This window comes from Triturus cristatus, chromosome 7, assembly GCF_964204655.1.
Source record: "Triturus cristatus chromosome 7, aTriCri1.1, whole genome shotgun sequence".
NCBI classification, from domain to species: Eukaryota; Metazoa; Chordata; class Amphibia; order Caudata; family Salamandridae; genus Triturus; species Triturus cristatus.
The window spans coordinates 529999917-530023551 of NC_140590.1; the positions used below are offsets into that span (position 1 = coordinate 529999917).

Sequence of the window (23635 nt, forward strand, 5' to 3'; positions counted from 1 at the left end):
AGTGAGAAAACTGTGTGACACAGCCCCCCTGCCTGACCCACCAGTGTGCATGCACCAGAGGGTGAGAGGAGAGATTAGAAGCTGCGGTCATACGAAATACGTTAGCTGCATCAGGCTCCCATGCAGACTCAGACACAAACCCTGCACCGGCCACAGCAAGCAGCAAAGGGAGGAACCAGCACGTCCGCCTCCCAGACAGCTTATAAGTCGAGCTCCTGAGTGACAGAGGAGCAGGAGCTGGAATATAAAAAAGGTGCCAGCAGTGCCCTGTGTTTGAAGGGTCAACAGCCATTGAGAAGCAGAGGTCACAGCCTGTGACGAAGCACCAACGCAAGACACAGCCACCGTGAGTCTAGTGGATAGAACGCAGCACAGCCCCACGAGACTGCAGTCCAGAGGCTGCTGGCCCATAGCCCGGTGCACAGCACGCACCCTGTGGACTCTCTAGCAGGCTGAAGAGAAGCAACTGAGCCCCTGGTTAGACCAAGAAGCCTCATAGTTACCTATACCTCAAAAGCTACCTCAGTCAAGCCCTAAAGTGAATGCACAGACATGCCAGACATCAGAAAAAGCGCTAGCTTACTCAAGTGTGACTTCATCAAACGGGCTGAGACAACACAAGGAGCAGAAAGCAGAGACTGGTAACCCCGCAGAGAGCTTGCATGAAGCCCAAACCTGCGCCGCCAAGTAAAGTCCAGCCAGAACAGGGTGACCAAAGGCCCAAAAGAAGAACAGCCTGAGCCCACAGCACAAAGGGAGAAGAGAGAAAGCGCGCCAACAGAGAAGAGTACCCAACCCCACCTAAACTAACGGGTGAGGGCGGAGACATCTACAGCTCTGCACCGCCCGCGCTCAAGGAGAACTGAGGCTGCAAAGCACAGCCAGCACAAGAACTGATGGCACCCAGCTGCCCTGCAAGATGAAAGCACTTGAGAGGCCTACAGTATCTGTCTCTATGCAGCAAAACCCAGGAAGACGGTAAGCCCCAAAAGAAGCACACGAAGACGGGGTGCATCGCGCGCCACCCCAATGGGCTGCCTAGACTTTCAAAGGAGAAAGATGGTGACACATCACCAAGGGCCCCCAGGAAGCCAGAAGCTCCTCCAGCCTAAGCAACCATTGACCAAACTCAAGCAGCAACACCAAATACAATCACCACTAGCAAGAATGGATGATTAGCTAAGACAGCGACGTCTCGAGGGAAGCTGCCCCCAGCAATAGCGCAATAAAGACTGGTGCAGAGCACGCACCACACGTGGCTGCCCAACGCCACCGCCAGTAAACCTGACTGCACAGACACCACCCAGGAGACATCTCCACAAAGAAACACTGCTGAACGCAGGTAGGAGAGCATCCACATCTCCACTGCACCAGCGAAGCCCCGCAGTGGGCCGAAAGCAACAGTGTCCTCCTCAACACTGCCTCAAGATGGAGTCGGCGGTGACCCACGACAGGCAAGAGAGGAGTCGCACCCCCAGCGGCCCAAAAGCAACACAGTGTCCTCCTCAACACTGCCTCAAGATAGAGTCGGCGGTGACCCACGACAGGCAAGAGAGGAGTTGCACACACCACGTGGCAGGGCGCCACAGCAACAGGTGCTCCAACGCCACCGACACGCGACTGGACATCACGTCGGCCAGCAAGCAAGGAGCGCACCGGAGCGAAGGCAGAAGCCGGCGCCATGACAGCGCCACCTCGAGGTCTAAGCGCAACGCCCTCGATGAAAGAAGAGTGACAGCCCTGTCACCCTGAAAACTGGATAAACACAGGTGGGCTGAATAGACCAACAAAAGGGAGAAGACCAAGGACTCGCCCAGCAGCCAAGAGCACACCCTGACACACCAGACAGCCACCGAGGCAGACCGACATCCCTGGATACAGCTCCACGGGTGAACCGAACATAAGCCGCAGCAAGCGCAAGCCGCGTCTCATCCCTACGCTTCCCCAGGCGACCGTCCATCACCAAGCGTCGGCAGTCTAAGTCAAATGGCATCGCTGCTCCTGTCCGCAGATGCCACGGGTGAAGATCAGCACTGTGTGTCCGTCCTCACACCGCCTCAAGACGGAGTAAGCAGTGGCCCCATGCCGGGCAAGAGAGGATCCACACACGCTACGTGTTATGCCGCCACAGACACTCAACATCAGCAAGACGGAGGGGCATGGCTGCCGAGGTCCATCCTGACATCCAAACTCTCCCAGCAAGTCACCACCACTTGTCATTCCGACTCACCACATGGCTGGCAACCATCACCACGCCAGCCATCAGCACATGCGTCAAACACCACTCCTCAAGTACCGATGGACTGGAGTCCGAAACCGTTGCCACAAAAGCCGACTAAAAGAAAGCAGAAGCCACCTGTGAACCTGGCCTACACCGGAACCGCGGCAGAGAGTGCAAGTCGTGACCAAGACTCATCCACCCGTGAGGGTTGTGCGTTCGACCAAGTAATGGCTTCTCGGCAGTCCTGCAGCTGACCCTAGACGGCACACAAGCAGCGGCCCCAGCGCAGCCTTCCTACAGTCCCGCAGCAACCCCGAAGACGGGCCTCCCCAGGCGGGAGAACGAGGAGAGACATTACCTCACCGACAGGGTACCGGTCGCAGCCAAGCGGTTCAACAGGGATAGTCGTTCTAGCAACACCTCTGTGAATTCTCATTTGAGACTCCATCCATGGGCACGACGCAGCACACTAAAAAGAACTGTCAGAACTCACCACAGACCATCACCAACGTCAGCCATGGGGAAGCCATGCAAGAAAGCAAGACATGGCATTGTCAGCGAACTGACGGTATGCAGCGGATGTCTCCAAGCCAGCGGTCGTGTCCTGAGTCCCTCAGGTTAAATTATGGGTGCCCGCCGAGAAGGTCCTACTGCAAGCCAAGTTCACCAGCCCATGTCTGATGTCGTCCTGCCACCTGACTTGAGAGACTGATGGACCCTGTGGTATTTAGTTAACTGTTTGCTTCTTCTCCACAGGTTGGACTGACACTTTGTTTGTCCCTCAATAAAGTTGGGGAGGTATGTAGTGTCCTGCGAGACACGTTCTAGTGTCCAGCAGGAAGCTGTCATACCAGCCACTCCCTCGAGGGCTGGACACACTGCACCCCACACCCATCCATCACGGGTGCCACGAGTGACGTGGCCCCGTCAATAAAAGGGCCCGAGTGCACGAGCTCGTGGCCAGTTACTGTACCTCACTACCCTGTGTCTGTGTCATTCATCGCTGTTATGTGGGCCTGAGGCCCAACACCACACTGCCCACCAAGAACTACTTTCCCCTAACCAATAGAAAAACACCTTGAAGGACAAGTAGATGGAATCTGCATGCCAGTCAGAAAGTAATGAGTGAAGTGAATCTTCATCACGTGATCAGCCCACCCACTTATTTCAAGCCAGTAGGAGTAACTTCTCCCTTCCAGACAAGAAAACAAGCATTTGCAATGCACTAGGTCTAGCATTTGTTAAAGTTAGAGCTGATGGCGTTGAAAATAACAATGTTTTTTACTTTAGTTTTTTATTTGCAGAGGATTTAGTATATTTGCATTACACTATTGCTAATGGTATAACAAAGAAAAAGTAAACAAAATTGTTATTTTCAACGCCAACAGCTCTAACTTTAACAAATGCGAGATCTATTGTGTTGGAAATGCAATCGGTCTCGCATTTGTTGGAATTGAAGTTATTGGCATTATAATTGGCAATAAAAAAGATTTAAACATTTGTGAACACTACCATCAGCATTTTTATATACTCGCAAGTCGATCGTATTTGGAGTGAAGTTAATCAACTAAGGTGTACTATCCAGTTATTAAGGTATATAAAAGTGCTGATGGTAGTGTTCATGAATTTTTAAATCTTTTCTATTGCAGACACCCCTGACGAAGGGAAGTCTTTTCCCGAAATGCATTGGGTTATTTTAAAATAAAAGGAGTGACATGTGGAATCTTTGGTGTTCTCTTCGCTTTTGTGAACATCTGAGTATGGCACTGGAATGGATAAAATGAATTGAAAAAAACTGTATAAAGAGATAGAAAAGAAAAAGGAAAAAGAATAATCGATGGTCAATAAGAAGATTAACCTGAGAAATTTAATTGATTTGATTCATTCAGTCACTGACGTGGCTGTGCAGTGTGCATTGGAACCTAAAGCAGATTCCATTGCGTTCATTGATACTGAAGCGCAGTTGGGAAGAGTGCGTAGCACACATGCACGCCTTTATTGTGGTGAAGAAGTCAAGCATGAAAAACTATGAGTACTTCGGTGTGCATTTCACTACTCACTTTTGTACATTGAATGTTTTTTACTTAGCCATGTTGCAGGGTGCAGCACAATCAGTGGCCAAAAGAGGGCCCAGGGGACCTCTTTTAGCCACATATGGCACTGCACACTGCAGAAGATCTGGTAAATACACCTTGCCCATAATGCATTGCATGCAAGAATGTACCACGAACACATTCAAATAACAATGTCCATATATACAATTAGTAGCTTTGAAATATGACAAAATTATTATTTTTATTAATTCTGGATTAGGTTGTACTCTGTGTGGAGCTGAGGAAGGGAAATGTATAGAAGGTCTGATATAAATGTGAGATGTGCTAGTGAGTAAAGTAACCACTGCCAGACTTGCTTACGACCAAGCATGTGTACTGCCTGAAGCCCTTTAAGAAAATAGTGCTCTGAGGCTGTAATTAAAACCTAGGGAGTAACACGTGTAACAGGGGGTGTCCTCATGGGAGTTTACAAGAAGAGACAAGGGGGTACTAAGGGGGGACTAGTAAGCCTATTGACCAATTAAAAGCCACCATTTACAACGGACAGGGACAGGTGCCAATTAAAAAGATGGGCGGAAAGTGGGTGGAGCTTTATGTACATATCCTGAATACAGCATATCTCAAAGAGACAGTGCAAGCGCTGCCTAGGTGAGACCTAAAAATCAAAAGGCATAGAAAACTTTGTGGCTACTGAGCAAGAAGACAGAAAGAAGAGTAGCCTATTTGATTACTAAATTTCTTGTTTCAGGTATTAACAGAGCTCCGGGCTAGCCCATGGGGGCAATAGGGCATTTTACACATCGCAAGTATGGTTACAGAATAACAATAGATAACATTCCTATATCATTAACTATATACAATTATCACAAAATCACGCTAGTCTAAACGGGGTATAACTACAGTAGAAAGACTCTCTAAAGGTTCGTTTTGAGGTCTTTTTTGCAAGGTATTGATGTTAAGGATTGTTCTTATGTCTTTAGAAATGTGGTTCCAGAGTAAAGGGGCTAGAAAAGAGAAGGTCTGATTGGCTGTTTTTGTCTTATCCGATACTTGAATTTACAGAATCAGTCTGTTTTCCTCTTGGTACACTTTGAGGGCAAGATGTGTGTAGATTTTCTTGCTGGTATTTTGGCATGTCTGAGTGCAATGCCTTGTGAATATGATGGCAGATCCTGAGGGGAGCAAACGGAGTAGTTTCAAGATCAGGGCAGGTGATCTGATTTATTTTCTTAGTCATGTGATCAGCTCTTCCAACAACCACTGCCAGTGTGAAGTCATCCTCCTCTTCCTGCCATCCCAAAGGGCAAAGAACTAGGGTGAAGGAGTGGAAAGTTGAACATTGCACTCAAAGTTCTCTGAAGTTCATAACATGTGTACTCTCTGAAGACTGCAAGGTGTCTTGATAACAGATTTGCGCTTGATCACATGAACAGCAAGTCTATATTTAAAATAGCCACCCTGCTCTTCCTGACAGAAAACAAATCAAATTACTAGGAATGCATAGACTAGCAAGGGAGAAGCCATGCAATTAAGTGGGCAGGTCCCTCCAGGTTTCAAATCCGTTAATAATCAAAAACTGATATTTGAACGGGTCACTGTTGGTCTATTCATGTCCTTGACTTTACTAGCAGATAACACTAACAGATATTTGAACAATTAATGTACACAATCCATGTCAGCTATTCAGTTCTTGTTTAGATTTCACGGTTCCGATTCACAGAACTAACTTAAGACAAATTCCTAAACTTACTACCATTCTCGTATTCACAGAATGCACTTACTCATTATGGTATTCACAGAAGACACTTACTCACTTCGGTATTCACAGAAGTTAGGAGTCCTAACTTTAGGACTCCTAAATGCCTTCTGTGAATACCGAAAGTCTTAAAATTAGGATTTTTCTCAGTTTAGGAGTCCTAAAGTTAGGACTCCTAACTTTACTACTACTAAACTGAGAAAAATCCTTATTTTAAGACTTTCGGTATTCACAGAAGGCATTTAGGAGTCCTAAAGTTAGGAGTCCTAACTATACTACTACTAAATTGAGAAAAATCCTTATTTTAAGACTTTCGGTATTCACAGAAGGCATTTAGGAGTTCTAAAGTTAGGACTCCTAACTTCTGTGAATACCGAATTAAGTAAGTGCCTTCTGTGAATACCAAAATGAGTAAGTGCCTTCTGTGAATACCAAAATGGTAGTAAGTTTAGGATTTTGTCTTAAGTTAGTTCTGTGAATCGGGCCCCACATGTTTTACTTAATCTTGCACCAAAACAAAGGGTGGGTGCCACACTATATGGATCACAAAAATGTAGTTTACATATGGTACCCACACCCGTATTTACAAATCCAACACCCCTGTAACTCATTTTGACTCATCAATGAGTAAGCGCCTTCTGTGAATGCCAAAATGAGTAAGTGCCTTCAGTGAATACCAAAATGGTAGTAAGTTTAGGATTTTGTCTAAGTTAGTTCTGTGAATCGGGCCCCGTGTTCGCTCCACCCTCAGTTGAGGCATACACATTTCTTCCTCTCCTAGACAACCTCGTCCATTCAGGATACCCAGATTTTGTCAAATTTACATGGGCAACCTCTCGCTTGATATACTAGTTTTCCTGCCCTCATGCACCAATTCAAACCCTCCTCACATTCCTGCATCAGTGGGGATGTTGGTGCCCCCGTGTTTCAGAATATCCTTTCCGGCCGCCATCAAGGCCAAGTTGAAGAATATTAGGAGATTGCGGTCCAGGGTTTGTTTGCCCCAGATTTCCAGTGTGACCAATTGGGGCGTGAGCCTCTCCTCATTTCCCAGGGTCTCCGAGCGCCTATCACCCACTACCTTACAGTAGGTCCCTAACTTAAGGCAGTCCCAAATCATATGAATTAAACTTCCTCTCATGTGACAGCCCCATAGGCATCGATCGTCAGGTGCTTGGCCCATTGTGAACAAACTGGTCCAAGTGTAGTATGTCCTTTGCAGGATCTTCAGTTGGATCAGGAGGAAATGCACCCAGATCACAGCGCTCTCTAGGGTACCCACATGCCTGACTCCAATTGTAGTTTTCCAGTCATCCCAGATCCCTCTCCCACCTTTCCCTCAGAGGGTCTAGTGAGAAAAAACTATTATTTAAAAGTGTGGAGTAGATTAGGGACACTGCGTGGCTTATTGGGGGGAACAGAGTACTCTGCATTCTAGTGGGGACTCCTCCATAATCTCGGCCTGCAGTGCTTCACACCTGTTGAGTAGGAACCGTAGTTGTTGGTATCTCAAGAATTGGCTTCCTGACAGTTCATATTCAGTTTGTAGATCATCAAATGGAATTATTGCACCTTACCGCCAGATGTCTCCTAGTTGGTAGATCCCCAGTAGGTCTCATTTCCGGTGGCCCTCTATATCCCTTAGACCATGTACAAGGTCCGAGTCCCAGAGGAGGGCCCTCAGCATCACACTACCTCGCCATCCCAATGCACGTGTCACACTCTTCCAGATAGTAACTACTGTCTATGTCAGAGTGGGAAGAGGGGGCAGCCCTCCTTCTCCATGTATTCGACTGAGGTAGCCATCTGGGGCCATAGAGGTAGGGTGCGCTCCGCTCAGGTGTTGAGGGATTTTGGGATCATAGATGGGTGGTCTGTATGCCTTGAAAGAGTTTTAGGGTTCAGGAATGGGTAGAGTTTAGAGAGGTGAGGGATTTTAAGGGGCCTGGGTAGGAGGTGTTTATGGTTGGTGAGGAGTTTTAGGGGTCTAGGAAGTGTGTCATTTAGGGGTGTGAGAGGTGTTTAGGGATCAGGTATGGATGGTGTTTAGGGGTGGTGAGGGTTTTCTTTAAGGTTAAGGAATAGGGAGTTTAGGGAAGGTGAAGGGGAATTAAGGACCTCAGGGAGGGGTGGAGGTTAGGGTATAAAGGGCTTTTACTGTCAGAGATGGGTGGGTTTTAAGGATCAAGGACGTGTGTAAATTAGGCATTGTGAGGGATTTTTAGAGTCCAGTGATGGGTCGAGTTTAGGGGTAGAAAGGGCATTTGGGTCAGGGATAGGTACAGTTTAGGGGTCAGGGATTGGTGTTCAGGGGTTGTGAAAGGTGAGGGAGTCTGCGATGGGTGGTGTTTAAAGGAGTGGTGAGGGGCAGTGAATTAAACGCATCTAATTTCTTTGCCTTAGAATGTAAAATATATAAAACCGAAATAGTGTAACCTGAAGTAAAGCACTGAAATAAATGTTTCTGAAAGTAAGACCTGCACCTTAAAAAACATATGCATGCAATAACCAATTTCGAGAAAAAAACATTCTATGAATTTTTTTCTATGAGATGATAAATGCCATTCATCCTGCAAACTTAAGTTAAACAGTTTAGGTGAAATGGCTTCTTAGTAATGGTATTCCATGAAATCGTTTTTCTATGAAATCACATACAATCATTTTGTTAACTTTGACTATCAGCCTCTAACTCCAAATATAGGCATAACTTCTCCTGCAGTTTGCAATGTACTCCAGACTTTGAAAGCAACTCAAACAAACCGTTCTAATTTGAAAATCAGTCAGGATAGAAATGCCAAACACACAAACTGACACAGAAGATCGGCGCCCTCCTATAAACTAGAGAATAGTGTCTGATTATCTTTTATGCTTTTACCATTTAGGTATTTTAGATTGAACTTATCTCTGTGCTTCTATGTTTCTTTCACCATACTTTTATTCATTATCCTGGTTATGGCTTGCCTTTGGTTAGCTTCCACATGGAAAATCTTCCTTCTTGCCATTTATCCTTGTTAAAGCCCACAGTACATCTTACCTGAAAAAGGCATCTTAACCTCCAAAACCTATCTGTATAGTTGGTCATGAAGAGTTCATTGTTAAAAAACTGTGCTTCTCATATTTTCAAAAGAAAATGACAATACTTGATAGTTTGTGAAGGGAATTCCTCATATGCTGTGTCTTGGGAAGTAACTTCTTCAATACATTCTATTTAATATATCAATAAATTCCATTGTCATCATCCTGATACACCAGATCTTTTTAAAGGGAGGAAAGAGTGTTAGGAGTGTTAAGAAATATCATGTACAATTCCATTCAACACACACTAGTCCACGTTCTTTAGTTTACCAACCCTTGTCTGTTTGTCAGGATAGCTGATCGGCAAAAGACTGATCAATGGTGTGTCCATACAGCAAGAGCAATTGGTCTGGCCCCATGGTTGGGAGGTGTTCCTACAGTTAGCAGGGCAGTCTGAGAGGGCATTTCTACATTGGCTCCTTGACTGAGTTTGCAATGCCAGTTCCTCTTTCTCAACCTCAACCTCCACAGACCTGTCTCTCATCTCTTTCAAACCCAGCCCAGGTCTCAATGTTAGTCTGTGATGTCTTTCTGTGTGACAATCTATAAGCAGGCCTTTCTTCTTGTTGTCCTGGCTTGTCTCCGGTACTCTGACTAATCGTCTCTTGACATCTTGTTCACGTCTGAGCAGTGCAGAGTGCCTTGAAGGCAGAGGGTAGCCAGTAGAGTGACTGAAAAGCGGATGAGATGTGGTGTCTTAAGCAAAGTTGCAGAAGATATTTTGTTGTCTCATTTGGATTGTTTCAAGCTTTCAGAGTACTAAGAGTGCTAATACTTGGAAAAGTTAATTAGTGCAGTCTAAGCAAGTCATGACAAGGGTGATGGGTGCATGACTATTCAGGGGGAGACATATATGAAGGAAGAGTTTGCATTGTGCAGAAAGCACATTGTGCAACTTTGTTCTCCAGGGAGACTAGGAAAAGGCTAGAGTCCGTGATCAAATGAGGGTTTTTTACTTCAGGATGTTTGTTTTCTAGTAATTCTAGAGGCAGAGTGTAGGAAGCTGGCTCTTTATATGATATATCAAAATGAGTTATGTCGTGTAAAGAGTCCAGGGATTCCCTTGAGAGTGGACAGGGGATTGCTATGGCAATCCCAATGTGCTCTGTTAGGAAGTAGTGTGGTTGAGAAGCCTTAGGCTTAACACAGAGGAGTGCAAGACATCTGAAAATACACACAGTGTTCAATAACTGAGAGACACGACTCAGAAAGGAGATCCACACTAATTTATAAAAATAGGAAGTATGTTAATATATGTTTAGGCATTGGAAGAAAATCGTTCAGGTAAGTAAGTTTTTAATTATGAATTGCTTTCAGTTAAAAGAAATCAACACTTTGTGGAATTTCAGGAGGCTGTAATGTTATTCTATGGGAGGAAAAGTTAATGCGGCATTCAGGTATAGTTCAGTGACTTACGGCACCCTTCTCCACGAGTTAAGGTGTGGGCAAGGTCTAAGGCAGCACCAGCTGTACAGCACCAGCAGCACTAGTGAGGCCGGGTGCAGAGGTGCAAAACGTCAGGTACAGTGGCGGTCAGCAAGGCTCGCGGGTGGTGATGTCAGCATGAGAGGGGGGGTCGCGGGTAGCAATGTAAAAAATAAACCAACAAATAAACACTTACCTTGCCGCCGGGTCCTAAGTCTCTGCTTCTGGTCTCCTGCGTCCGACTCCAGGAACAGGAAGCACAGCCAGGCTCCCCCGTCCAATAACAATGCTGCAATGTAGCATTGTGATTGGTCTTAGCGCCATGACATGGCGCTCAGCCAGGGGATGGAGGGGTGGGCATGTTTTCCACGCAGGCTGTAATGAAGCTTGTATGGAGAACAGGGAAAGTGCGCATGACTGTTTTGGGCAGCCCGAGAGGGCTGGCCAAACAGTCATTGCACATTTAGGAGGGTTCTACCACTCCTCCCCTGCTCTGTAGTGCCACCCTGCCCCCTCACACAAAGCTGCCGCAGCAGGAGGACAAAATAAACTGATAATAACATTACATTATTATATTTAACTTTTTCCTTTCTTTTACTACTGCAGAGTAGTGGGGCAACATTCCTCCGCCTTAGCAGAGGAGCCACCACAGGTCAGGTGCCCATGGCTATGGAGAATGATCATGATAGAAAGAGGCTGCAGGCTTTGACTGGGGGGCCAGTCAGCTGAACCAATATGTGGGCTAAGGCCACACGATGCTCGGGGACATAGGGACAGCTTTGGTCCCCTTCTCCACTGCCCAGAGACGACGGGTGCAGAGGTGTCTTTAGGCATTGGGCTTACTTACCAGGGGCCGTTGAGGTAGAGGGGGCCTGCTTGCGGAGGCTGCATGCAATGTTGGAGGGTCCATGAGGGGTGAAACCATGATGGACTTGGGCTCTGGAGGGCTGGGGGACCTCGATGGTACTATTGGTCTACTTCAACTGGGGCTTGGAGCGGCAGCTGCAGTAATGGCTTCAGGCATCGGGTTAGGCAGTTACAGAGTCCTCAGAGTCTTTGTTTTGGAGTTTCTGCAGGATGGGAGGTCTTGGTTCTTTATTGAAGGCAGGCAGTCCTCGAGGTTTTGGAGGCACAACAGCTACGAGATGTCTTTGGCGCAGTTTCAATGAGGAACAGCAGACAGGCCAGCAGGGCTGGGGCCAAACCAGTTGATCTCTTCAGTCTTCTGCTTTTGCTTCTCTTCAGAGTCCTTCTTCGTAGGTCATCAGGATCTGCTCAACTGGTGCCAGAGGCTCTCCTAAATACTGAATTTAAGGGTGTTAAGGAAGTGTAGGGTAGTAGCCAATGGGCTTCTAACCCTTGAGGTCACTATGCCCCCTATAAGATCACTTCCTAATGGAATGGGATAACCCTGTCCCAGAATTCCTAAGTATGCCATCACAAAGATGGCTACTTTGAAAAATGTAGTCCACCTCAGTGTAGCCCACCTTAGGGGTAGTACTAGCCTGGGGGTGGCACAGCCTACCTGACTAGCTAATTTTTCCACCTGTCCAGGTACCAAGGGGCATCTGCACAAAGGGGGTTGGTTTACTCTCCTGTGAGGGGATCCAGATTTGCATTTCAAAGGCAGCAAGCTTGCTGGTCAAGGAAGGCTAATCAGCAGGTCATCCTGTGGGAGGGGGCGTAATCACCCTTTCCTGGGTAGGCTTTGTTTCCAAACTCCGGAGCAAAGGCTCTCACCCTTGGGAGTCTGACACTCGACACTGGTGGCAGCCTGGCAGAAACCAGACAGCCAACACACCAGGGGTTGATAGGTTTTCATGAGTCACCTCCTAGGTTCCTCTGGGTGCATGTATTGGTAAATCCATCACTGGAATCAGTGTAGGTTTATCAATACAAAATGTTTGATACCAAACATCTTTATCTTCAGTGAAGCCACCGTGTAGCCGGGAAACTCATTTTCGCCAGTTTCCAGCACATGTGTGCACATGTTGTAAAATGGTTTCCTTGGTAACTTGTACTGGCATTAATAGGGCTGACCAGCACTGGGGCATATCAGGTCATGCAGATATGCCCTCACATGTAATATTCAGCAACCTGCCTTAGGGCTGTTAGGCCTGCTGCAGGGGTGACTTACAAATATTACCTGCAGTGGTAGGGGACATGGCACACAGGGATGTGTGACATGTCGTGTTTTCACTATTGTCTGCACCAAGACACATAACCTGCAATGGCAGCCTTGCATGTGCTTGGTGAGGTGCCCCGTAGGGTGGCACAATTAGTGCTGCAGCCCTTAGGGACCCTCTTTAGTACCTCAGGAACTAGGTATTAGGCGGACCACTTACTAAAGACTTACAAGGGTGCTAAGGTTTTTGCCAATTGAGGGAAACAATTGTAAATTTTAGGGGAAGAATACTGGTACTGGAGACCTGGTTAGTAGGAACCCAGTACACTTCAGTCAAAGTTGCAAAAACCTAACTTCCTACACAGAGATTTAGGTATATGTACTCAAGGTCAATTGAGTTTTCCATCTTTAGATTGATCTGGGTGTTTCTTGCGTAGTTACAGAATGAGAGAACAACTTGAAGAGGGCCAGTAATGGGCTGAGAAAGGCATTGCAGTGGAGAAACAAAATGATAGTGCATTTAGGCAAATGATTTCAGTTTTAAGACGTTTTATGGTTCCATTCTGGTTTGGGGGTTGCAGAGCATTTCACAGTTTGGGGCTCAATGCACCAAATGATTTGCCACCGTGTTTTAGCCATTTGAATGATAGTTTGGGAACAGGTATTGAGAGGTGGAACAAAGGTTTCTAGGAGCAATGAATATGCAGACACTTTTGGTAGGTATGTTTGACCTTTGTTCTACTATGCCTTATGGGTAATTGCAAGTGTTTTCAATTTGATCCTGGCATCCGCTAGAAGGCTATGGAGTACTTTCGCATATTCAACCCTTTGACATTTCAGGCACATCTTGGTGGCAAGGTTAGGGGTTCCTTGAAGATTGTTTCTTTTGCAGGCCAGTGTGTAATATATCACAATTGTTTTTGACTTTCAAGACCAGACATCTTGTTAGTTTAATCCAAATGGTAGTTTTAAGGAGAAGGACATGAGGGAGATTTTGTTTTGGAGCATGGAGAGTTGCAAACTGAATCCCTTAATAACTGTATTGATTTGGGGAGAGAATACAAGGTCTGATTCAAAGATAATTCCCATATTTCTGGCTTTAAGGGTGTGGGAACCAGTAAGGCTAGCAAACAAATCTATGGATACATGATGTATTTATTCACTCATGCAGGTATACATCCGTTACCTATGCTTGAAAGCCGTCTTGTTTTGTCTTTCAGTTGTGAAGGAGGTGGTGTCATTTCTGCCCATGATCCCCAATCAGCAGATACTAATGGCCGATAACAGCAGCCAACCTCCAAACTGCGTCACCTGTGCTGTGGTGGGCAATGGTGGGATTTTAAATAATTCATATTTGGGCAAAGAAATTGACTTGCATGATTACGTATTCCGGTAAGTATTGGCTCTGCGTGCTTTGGTTTGTTGTTTTGGGGAAAGGAGGGGAGAGCAAGTAGTGGGAAGAGTCTTAAATCTGAATTTTTCTTTGAGCAGGTGTGACTAATTGTTTATGTTTGGAAACTTGTTACAGTTGCCAACTCTTTAACCATAAGACTAAAGTTTTAATCCTGGTTAGTGTACTCACTAAATTAATGTGCTTATATCATTTACTGCCAGACCTTAGGAAGTCATTAATTATAATGCAAAAAATAGACATTCTGGATTGTACAGCCTGTTTGATGGAGAATGCAGGAAGTAGTGGGTGAAGCACAGTGCCGTGATGAACCAGGGACCTTCTCAAGGCATTTTACCTCAGTGCCTTTTCACCGTGACATAGTGAGATAGCAAAAGGTTCTTTCTGACTGAAAATGGCAGGTAGGTATACTGAAAGTAGCCGCCTTTTGAGATCTTTGTGAAATTGTTTTTTGCCCCCACCACATCCAAAATGTCTCCTGCTTATACATGACCAACACATTCCTCGTCCCTGCCATTTCCAAAACCCGAAACAAGGATCTAAACTGTTACCAAATTCCTAATTGATCCACACATTTCTAGAAGAAATGCATTTGCTTGTTTATTTATGTCTGGTGATTCTTAAAGCGTCTGAAGTCTTTGTATATAATAGCATAGTAGACTGTACATAAACACTGCAGGAACTTACTAATAGGGTGTAAATAGCAGGAGTTGGGGAGTCAAACATTGCAATCCAAGAGTTTTTGCACTCTTCTCGGTCAATAAAGAAGATAATAATTTTCACGTTTGATTGAGACCCTTATCATCGGTCAGAATCAGTAATCATTTCTTTTGATGTCATTTGGTTAGAAAGCTGACTTGTGCTTAGCTCAAGCTATTTGATGAAAAGTGAGAGGTGTTAAGCCAGCTCTTACTTTCCAACATTTTACTGAATCCTAAGCCACTACATCATTAAGCGTTGAGTCATCAGCAAGAAAAAACAGAAATCCGTATTTAATAGAATGTTCATCCAAGAATCTGCAACATAAGTTTCATTTCTAAGGTCAGAAGACAGAATAACACAACCTACCTATCACCCCATCCATGCCAGGTGTGTCACCCGGGTCATAATGTATGGGGGTCATTGGAGAGGGAACTAAAAACAGCTGAAGTTGGGTTTCTACTGCATCCCAATTTCTAGTAATATGCTTGTGATTACACCAGTGTAGACATTTGCTGATGTTGTATCTTAGGAAGCCACAGAATGTCCCGAAGGACTCTGCCTGCAATTGTTTGATAATTATCTATCCATTTCTTATGAGCCTTGCCTAGAGTCCATGCTTATAACAGCCTCAAATGTGATGCATAATGGCCTCCTAATATCGGAGTCCTTCTCCAGACCTAAAGGGTAGCAGGCCTCTACTTCAGACCATGGCCCTCTTACCTTCTCACACAGTCATCAAGCTTCCTGTGCAGGGTATGTATCATTCCTTAGATATTGATAAAAGAAGGGCATAATACTGGCTCAAAAATCTAGGCAGCGCAATAAATTTAATTGTTGCCAGCTTATCTAGACACACTCAGTGACTTCCATCTAGTTATGTTGCATAGTATGAGTTGTGTTTAGTGTGCTGAAAGGAGTGTGGAAGTACAGTTGGTCAGATTCAACCCTAGATAGCGTAAATAAACTTTGGCCTAGCTCAATGGTATCAAGGTTTGCAATTCACAAACCTGCAGTCACTCTGAGATAGGCAAGTTAAGGATTTCAGATTTACCCTGGTGAATGTAAAAGTCTGAGATCCATTCAGACTGCTGTGTTGGGCAGTTGGGCTTGCAATGAGAAATCTGGGTCACTCAAGGTACAGACTATGCTGTCTGCTAAAATTCAAATTTTATGCTTGTGTTCCTCAAATGCCGCAGCCTGATGCCTCTTCCCAGTACAATAGTGGCCGTCAAAGGTTCATGTGCTTATGCGAATAGATGGGGCATTAGGGAACACCCTTGTATTATTCCCATCCCCTTTGCAATGTGCTTGGTTTTGTTGCTAGTTACCAGTGCACCTGCTTTGGTTGATTTATATTTAGCAAAGATCCAACTTGTAAATCTAGGACCCAGTGCTATGCTGTAGAACCACCTCTTGAAATCTGCAGATGACTTTTTCAAACACATTTTAACCATCTAAAGTCACTAATAAGGCTAGAATTCCATTATACATAACATTCTCATGCAAATGAACCTTCCTCTTGAACCATGTATTTTTCAAGTCATGTTATCATAGTTTAGCATTTATATTAATGTACGGTGTAGGGCTTTAGGGCTTGCTCTTTTTTGAGTCCTTACCGGGTTTCAGGATTGGCTTTATGTTGACCTTCTGCATGGTGGGTTCCATCCACTTGTCCCCCAGGAAGGAGCTAAGCAGGGTTGTCTGGGCTGTTGCTAATATTTCTGCAAAGGTCTTATAAAATCCATTGGTAAATGAATTGTGCATGGCAACTGATGTGTTTTGAGGGACTGAATTTCATCCCTCATTCACTTTCTTCTATCGGGTGTTCCATTTCTGCCCTCTAGTCCCCTGTAAGGTTTGCAATCTGCACTCATTTAAGTATGCAGGTCCCTCTTATAGAAATTATAGTACACATTTGTAAAGGTCTTTAATTTGCTAGTCTCATCATTCCTTACTCCCCTTTCTCGTCCTTCAGCTCCATAGTATATCATTATGTTGTTTAATTCCTAGCTGCATAGCTAGGATCATGCCAGCTTTATTACACTAAATGTCAACGTTTTGTCAGGTAGTAATCAGCTAGTGTACTTGCTTATTTGTCTTGAGGAGCAGACTCCCCAATGTATTACTCTTCCTTACCTTTGCTACTGTTATTTGTACCTCATGAGATCTTTCTATTTCTTGAAGTTCTCGTATTTTCTTGTTGTTGTGCAATTTGGGTTCTATATTAGGGAGGTTTTCTTTAGGAATCAAAGTGCCCCTAAGACATGTCTTTCAAAGTCGACATGCCAAAGCACCAAAGTCATTCAAATGTTGTCTGAAGATGACACTGAAAATTAATGGTTGTTCGATACCTTTCATTATCGACAGTGGTGCATCAATAAACATTATGCGTGAGGAGAAATATAATGAACTGTCTCCATTACCGCAACTCACGCCAACGAAAACCAAGGTGTGATCATGGTTGCATCGACACCCTTAAAAAGACAAGTTTCATTTATAGCGATGATGAAACGCAGGAAAATGAAGGTGCAAGCACCCATCCATGTGCTTCAAGGCACAGTGTCAAGTGCCTGTCTACTCAGTTTCAGCACAGCTACAGATACAGGACTGATTTCTGTAAACTACAATATGAATGCTCACCACAAAATAGTATGTCAATTCCATTCGTTTTTCACGATTTAATGGTTTAGGCAAGCTTAAAACTATGAAAGTATATTTGCATATTAATGAGGACCTCCATCCTGTTGCTCAAAGACATAGACGAATTGCTTTCCATTTACAATAAGCTGTTGACAAAGAACTTGAATCATTACTTAGCATTATATCTTTGAGCGTTCTACTGTTCCAATGTCATGGGTTTCTCCCAGAGTGGTAGTGCCCAAAAAGGACAGCGAAGGAGCTGTACGCATAAGCGTTGACATGTGTCAGGCTAACAAAGCGATTGATTGAGAACGACATCCAGGTCCGCACATTGCTGATATGATAATGTAATTAAATGGTGCAAAGGCCTTCTCTTGCCTTTATTTGAATAAAGGTTATCATCAGTTGAAACTCGAAAAAAATTGCAGGTACATTACAACATTACAACATTTCTTACACATGTTGGCCTTTTTTATTACAAAAGACGAGGGTCCTGATTTAGATCTTGGCAGACAGGTTATTCTGTCACAACAGTGACAGATATCCCGTCCGCCGAAATATAAATCCCATAGGTTTTAATGGGCTTTATATTTCGGTGGATGGGATAATATTCTTGAGAAGCTTGATTTCAAAGCTTTGTTAAACTCTACTCTAAGAGCTTGTCGTTCAACACCTTACTCGACCACAGGTGAAAGACCTGTGACATTGATGTATGGGAGAGCAATGACAACCAAGTTGCCTCAATGGACCAATCAGCGAGAGAAAGACAAGAATGCAACTCTTAAGAAGGACTTGGTTCATAAACAAAATATGCACGTGTATGCTGACAAAAAAATGAAATGCAAAGTACTTCGTCTTTAAAATAGGAGACCGCGTGCTCGCCTGCCAAATGCAGAAAAGAAAATATGATGCTCCATTTGATGCAGAACATTTTCAATTGTTGTCTACAAAAGGGACACATGTTGACTGTTATTACTAGAGACTGTTCTCATTTTTAGCATTTAACTTATCGGTCTTCAGATCTGCATGTTGAAGGAGAGACTGGTTCTGAAGCACCAGAGACTGCTGTTGCCTCTACACCGTTGACGCAGATCCTGGACATTAATCGTGACTGTTCGCAGTCTCCCATGACAAGATCAGGTTGAACAATTAAAGCACCTAAGAGATTTAATTGTATATACGTATGTTTTTGTAAAATAAATAAATAAAAAAAATCTTTTAACAGAGGGTGAGATGTAGTTTCTTGTGGGTTAGCAATGATGGAACCCATTTGGCTCCTGACTGACTCCGTAGAACTGCAACATAGGTTTTAGAGCAGATTGCAATGAAAGCTGGTTTAGAACATTGAGTTGGTGATTATACGCTGAAGAATAAATACATGTACTACAAAGCTCTGTGTGTGGCGTAGTCATTGGTGGGTACCCAGGCTGGGGGGGTGCACTATAACATCTTCCCCTTTGACGACAGATGACTGCAAAGATATGATCACTTATGCCACTCTTAGCCCCTCGATGGACACTACTTGTGGCTGAGGGGCCAGAAGGAGGAAAGAAGAGTAGAAACTCTAGAAAGTTAACAACAATGATAGAGCCATGCTTACTTTCTATTACTGATGCTGCCATCATCACACCAGAAGCCATGGATAGCTGGGGCAGTGCAAGTGCAGCTACCTCTAACTTACATCCATGGATGCAGTGTCTTTTGAAGCCTCAGATATGCTGACACAGTGTGCCAGGACAGCAACTAAATCAGCCAAATGATTTACACTCTTTTTTTCAAAAACGTTTAGTAGTTTTTAGTTCAACACAGCGGTATCATCCTCTAAAATACATTTCTCTTTTTTTAATCAATTTCAATACAACATTTTCATTCATTATTACTTTCTTCATCATTTTATATTTCCACATATATTCAATATACGGGATTGATAAATGTTTAGGTGATAGAGTCATTATTATAAAGCACAAGCAAACTATTCCAATGTAATTTTTCCTCATATTTTCCTATCATAATGTCCTTCTGATTATACCCTGACAGAACTTTCCTTCACACGTGTACTCCAAGTAGTCAAATGTGTTATACTTGTTTGAAACATTTAAAGGTAACCTGCGTGGTCATGTTAGAATGTGGCTAATGAGTTCATAAATTGAAGAATTAGATAGCATAGACTGACTTCTGAACTTCCAGTGGGGTCGAAATTATGCTCTTAAAATTCTGTTTTCATTGTATAAAAGAGATTTAGGATCTCTGACTCCCTCAATAAGAACGTGATTTTGGAGTGTGCAAAATAAATTATGACGTCTTATATTCTCTTGGCCAACATTTAAAGAAAGTTTTTGTTTGCCATGTCTAGAAAAATACCACAAAGATAAGATCATTACATTATTGATTTCAAAACTCTGCAAGAGTTAGACCAGAATAGCTTTTTGTGTAAAAAGATCCAGTTTCCTCTTCCCTTTGTATTCTGAGGTTGGTTCAGGGAAAGTTTAAGCAAGACAAATATTCCTCCTACTGTGAAGCATGCACTTTCAACTCTAAAGGAACCTATGCAAGCATCCTATGGAGCCCTTGAACTGTGCACAACGCTGAGCCAAAGTAAGAATGTATTGATATGACGTAATATTGCCCCCAAATGGGGAGTTTCAGACCCACCTACGATCGTAGAGTGGAAATGAGACATTGATTGGTGTATATGGGCGGAGTGAGCAGTATACACGAACAGAGGTTGCTCCAAGAAATGGGATAAAGTGTGGGGGAAATGGAATGCATATTGAGGCAATATCTGCTCCTCCCCATCGACACTGGGACATGGGACAGATATCGCGGACTCGTGAAACGCATTGGGAGGGAGAGGTGGGGGTGGGACAGTGGTGGAGTGTTCAGTATCAGACTGTAATTTTTCCTTATTTGATCTGCAGTGATGCACATTGTACTGTATGCATAATCCTCACGTTTTATAATAAAAAGAGTTTAAAACAAAGAATGTAATGATATGAGTGTATGTGATAGCGTTTTGGAGATGTGAAGAACTCATGCTTCATTGCGATACTGTAGTCTGTGGTGGTATCCCTAGCATGCGGATCTTCCAATACTAAACAATAAAGGGCATATGTATGCGAGGCTTGCGTCACGTGTGCACCACGCAAAGTGGTACAGCTGTGACGCAAGCCTCTTAGTCAGATTTTGCGTGGCTATGAATGGCTTCAAAAATCTGGAGTAAGGCAACACAGCACAAATTGCTGCGTTGCCTTACTCTACGCAAGGGAGGTGTTCCACGACGTTGTGGAGGATGTTCTCACTCAACTCCCTTGGTTTTTAATGCATTCCCAGATTACAAGGACATAAAATTGGGAATGGGCCAAAATCTTACTCCTCCAGGATTGTTTTTGTGCAGGAAGTGCACAAAAAGCAATCCTGCATGCAACGGAGGCCCCCTTGCACCATAGTCCAAGGGGGCCTGCGTTGGCAACCAGGCTTCCTTCACCGTATCAGCGCAGGGAAAAGGACAGGAATGTGCCGTATTGGTTCAAGACAGTGAATTCCTGCCCTTTCCTAGTGACACAGGGTAGCGCAGCAAGGTGGCTTTCTGCGCTGCCCTGGGCCACTGATTTAATAAATATGCCCCTAAATCTATGGGACAAGGACAACCAGCAGAGGAATGTGTGGATTTGCTTCTTTGTATCATCAGTTCGGAAGCAGCGCTGGCGCCATGGCAGGGAAGCTTGCACTGCTACTGTTAGTTTTCTGAATGAAAGCTTTAGTACTGTTGTTTGTGGGGCATGTTGTTCAGTCGTGTTTATGAGCAGATATATCCTGCGCACTCACAACAGGAATAAGCAAAGTCAACAATGTATATGTGTGTGTTTCTTCAGTCTGTTCCTTCTGTGTGTGAGGGTTTATTGCCTGTTGTACAAGTGTCCTGTGCGTGTCAGGGCCTCTGTCGCACTGACCATGTTGAAAGCTGCAGAGGTTCTGTGTGCAAGTGAAGCTTGCACTTCTGCCTTCACGTTAACACTGTTCTGAGCAGGAAGAGCTCCTGCCGCTCAGCCATATCTGCTCTACCGATAATGCCCTGTTATTGCCAAGTGCTATACCTGTTCAATGTGTGGACGGGAGAAGCTTGCACCCCTGCTCCTTGTGCTGTACCTGTGCTGTGTGTGCAGGGAATCCACACTGCCTCTGTCTGTGGGGGGATGCGTGCATCTGTGCTCCGGGTGAGCTGTGAGTAGAGCTAGCATTGCTGCCCTTTCCCTACCTCCTGCACATGGGGACCATCGTCCTGCTGCCCCCTGCATGGAAGGCAGGTCTGTAGCTTCCCTCGTTTTACATATTTATGAATAAAGGGATGCACGCGTCTGCTGCCCATGTTGAACCTATTCTAGGTACCAGTGAAATTTGCAGGTCTGTTGCCCTAGTTGTGCCTATTTTGTGCATAAGGTTTCTCCATCCGTGTCATGCCAATTCAGGGTGTGTTTGAGGGATGCTTGTACTACTGCTGATTTTAGAGTAGAGTTTTTCTCTGTGTGTAAGGTTTGCACTGCTGATGCATCTGTTATACCTTATCTGTGTACGAAGGATGTGTACAACACTGGCTGCTCATGTACGCGTGCGTTGAGCAGTCATTGCTTCTGCTGTTACTCTATGTGCTTGTTGTGCTGCTTCTTTTACTGTACGTGTTCATTGTGCCACTGTGTGTGTTTATTATGCCCCAGAGAAGACTTCAGTGTAGCTGCAGATGCACCTTTTAAGTGGGCCAATGTTCCATAACGAGCTGGACCTCAGTTTGCACACTGTCTGTGGTATAAAAACCCACCTATTCAAACCACCCCGAAGAATGATGCACCCACTGTTCCCCCTGGTATGTCGCTACCTTTTTGCTGTTTCCTGTTAAACCTGACATTCGAGGAGTCACCTTTCTCTTCAGCTCTCCGTGCTATGCTGCTATACTTTCACCTAAATGTTTGCAAAGATGTTGGAAATTCATCTCAACCATCACCTTGCAGCTTTTCTGGAAACCTCTGGTCGGCTAGATCACTCGCAGCACGGATTCAGGAGAGAACATAGTACTGAGTCTGCCCTGACTATTGTGCTTGATAACATCCGCACCAGAGTAGATAAAGGTCAGACTACTCTCCTTATCCTGCTGGATCTCTCGGCTGCGTTTGATACCCTGTCTCCCTCAGTCTTAACATCTAGGCTGAGAGAGATAGGGGTTGAGGGGCCCGCACTTAGTTTGCTGGCCTTTTTCCTTAACCAGAGGGAGCAGAGAGTAAAATTGGGGAAGTTTTTGTCTCCATCCCATCCTGTGATTTGTGGGGTTCCCCAGGGGTCGGCATTAAGTCCGACCCTCTTTAACATCTATATGACCCCACTTGCCAGGCTTATTAGATCGTTTGGGATGGAGGTAATCTCCTATGCCGACGACACACAGATTCTTCTGTCTTTCGCCCAACCTGACACTCTTGTGGCTTCCAATCTTAGAAATTGCATGGAAGCCATTGCTCAATGGATGACCTGTAATTCCTTGAAGCTCAATGGCGAAAAGACAGAGATTCTGGTGTTTGGAGGAAAGGAGGATTTCTGGTCGGCGGAGTGGTGGCCCATCTCGTTGGGGATGTGCCCGACCCCTACGACCCTGGCTAGAAATTTAGGAGTCATGATTGACCCAACCTTGGAGATGGACCAACAAGTTAGGAGAACTATCTCCACTTGCTGGGGCCTAATAAACATCCTACGGAGGATTAGACATTATCTATCTCCTCAAGCCAGAAAACAGATCGTCTTGGCAATGATAGGCTCCAGATTGGATTATTGTAATGCCCTTTACTTAGGCATTAACAAGGGCTTGCTAACACGACTACAAATGGTGAAGAATGCTGCGGCCAAGTTTGTTTTGGACTTGCCCAAACGGGCTTCTGCTCAGGCTGCCAGAAGGTCCTTGCATTGGCTTCCAATTGAGGCCAGGATCTCTTTTAAGTCTTTGACTCTGACATATGGGGCTCTGGCCACAAATAGGTCTGGAGGCCTAAGGGATCTGTTGGCCCCTTATACACCCTCCAGAAATCTCCGTTCGGCTAACAAATTTCTGCTATCAGTTCCCCGAGTTCGCAAAGCCAAATGGGGTGGCAGAGCTTTTTCATCTTTAGCCCCCAGGCTGTGGAATATGCTGCCAGTGGAAATTAAATCTCTCCCCTCCACGCAAGCCTTTAGGAAGGCCCTTAAGACG

The 23635-nt window shown here is 44.7% G+C and overlaps 1 protein-coding gene across 1 annotated transcript in view; it reads left to right on the forward strand.

The window, feature by feature from the left end:
- ST6GALNAC1 (ST6 N-acetylgalactosaminide alpha-2,6-sialyltransferase 1) overlaps positions 1-23635 on the forward strand; it is a 231715-nt gene that overhangs the window by 118714 nt on the left and 89366 nt on the right. Inside the window, exon 4 of the mRNA XM_085614935.1 lies at positions 13877-14048. Coding sequence (XP_085471061.1) covers positions 13877-14048 — 172 coding nt within the window. The remainder of the gene's footprint in view (positions 1-13876; positions 14049-23635) is intronic.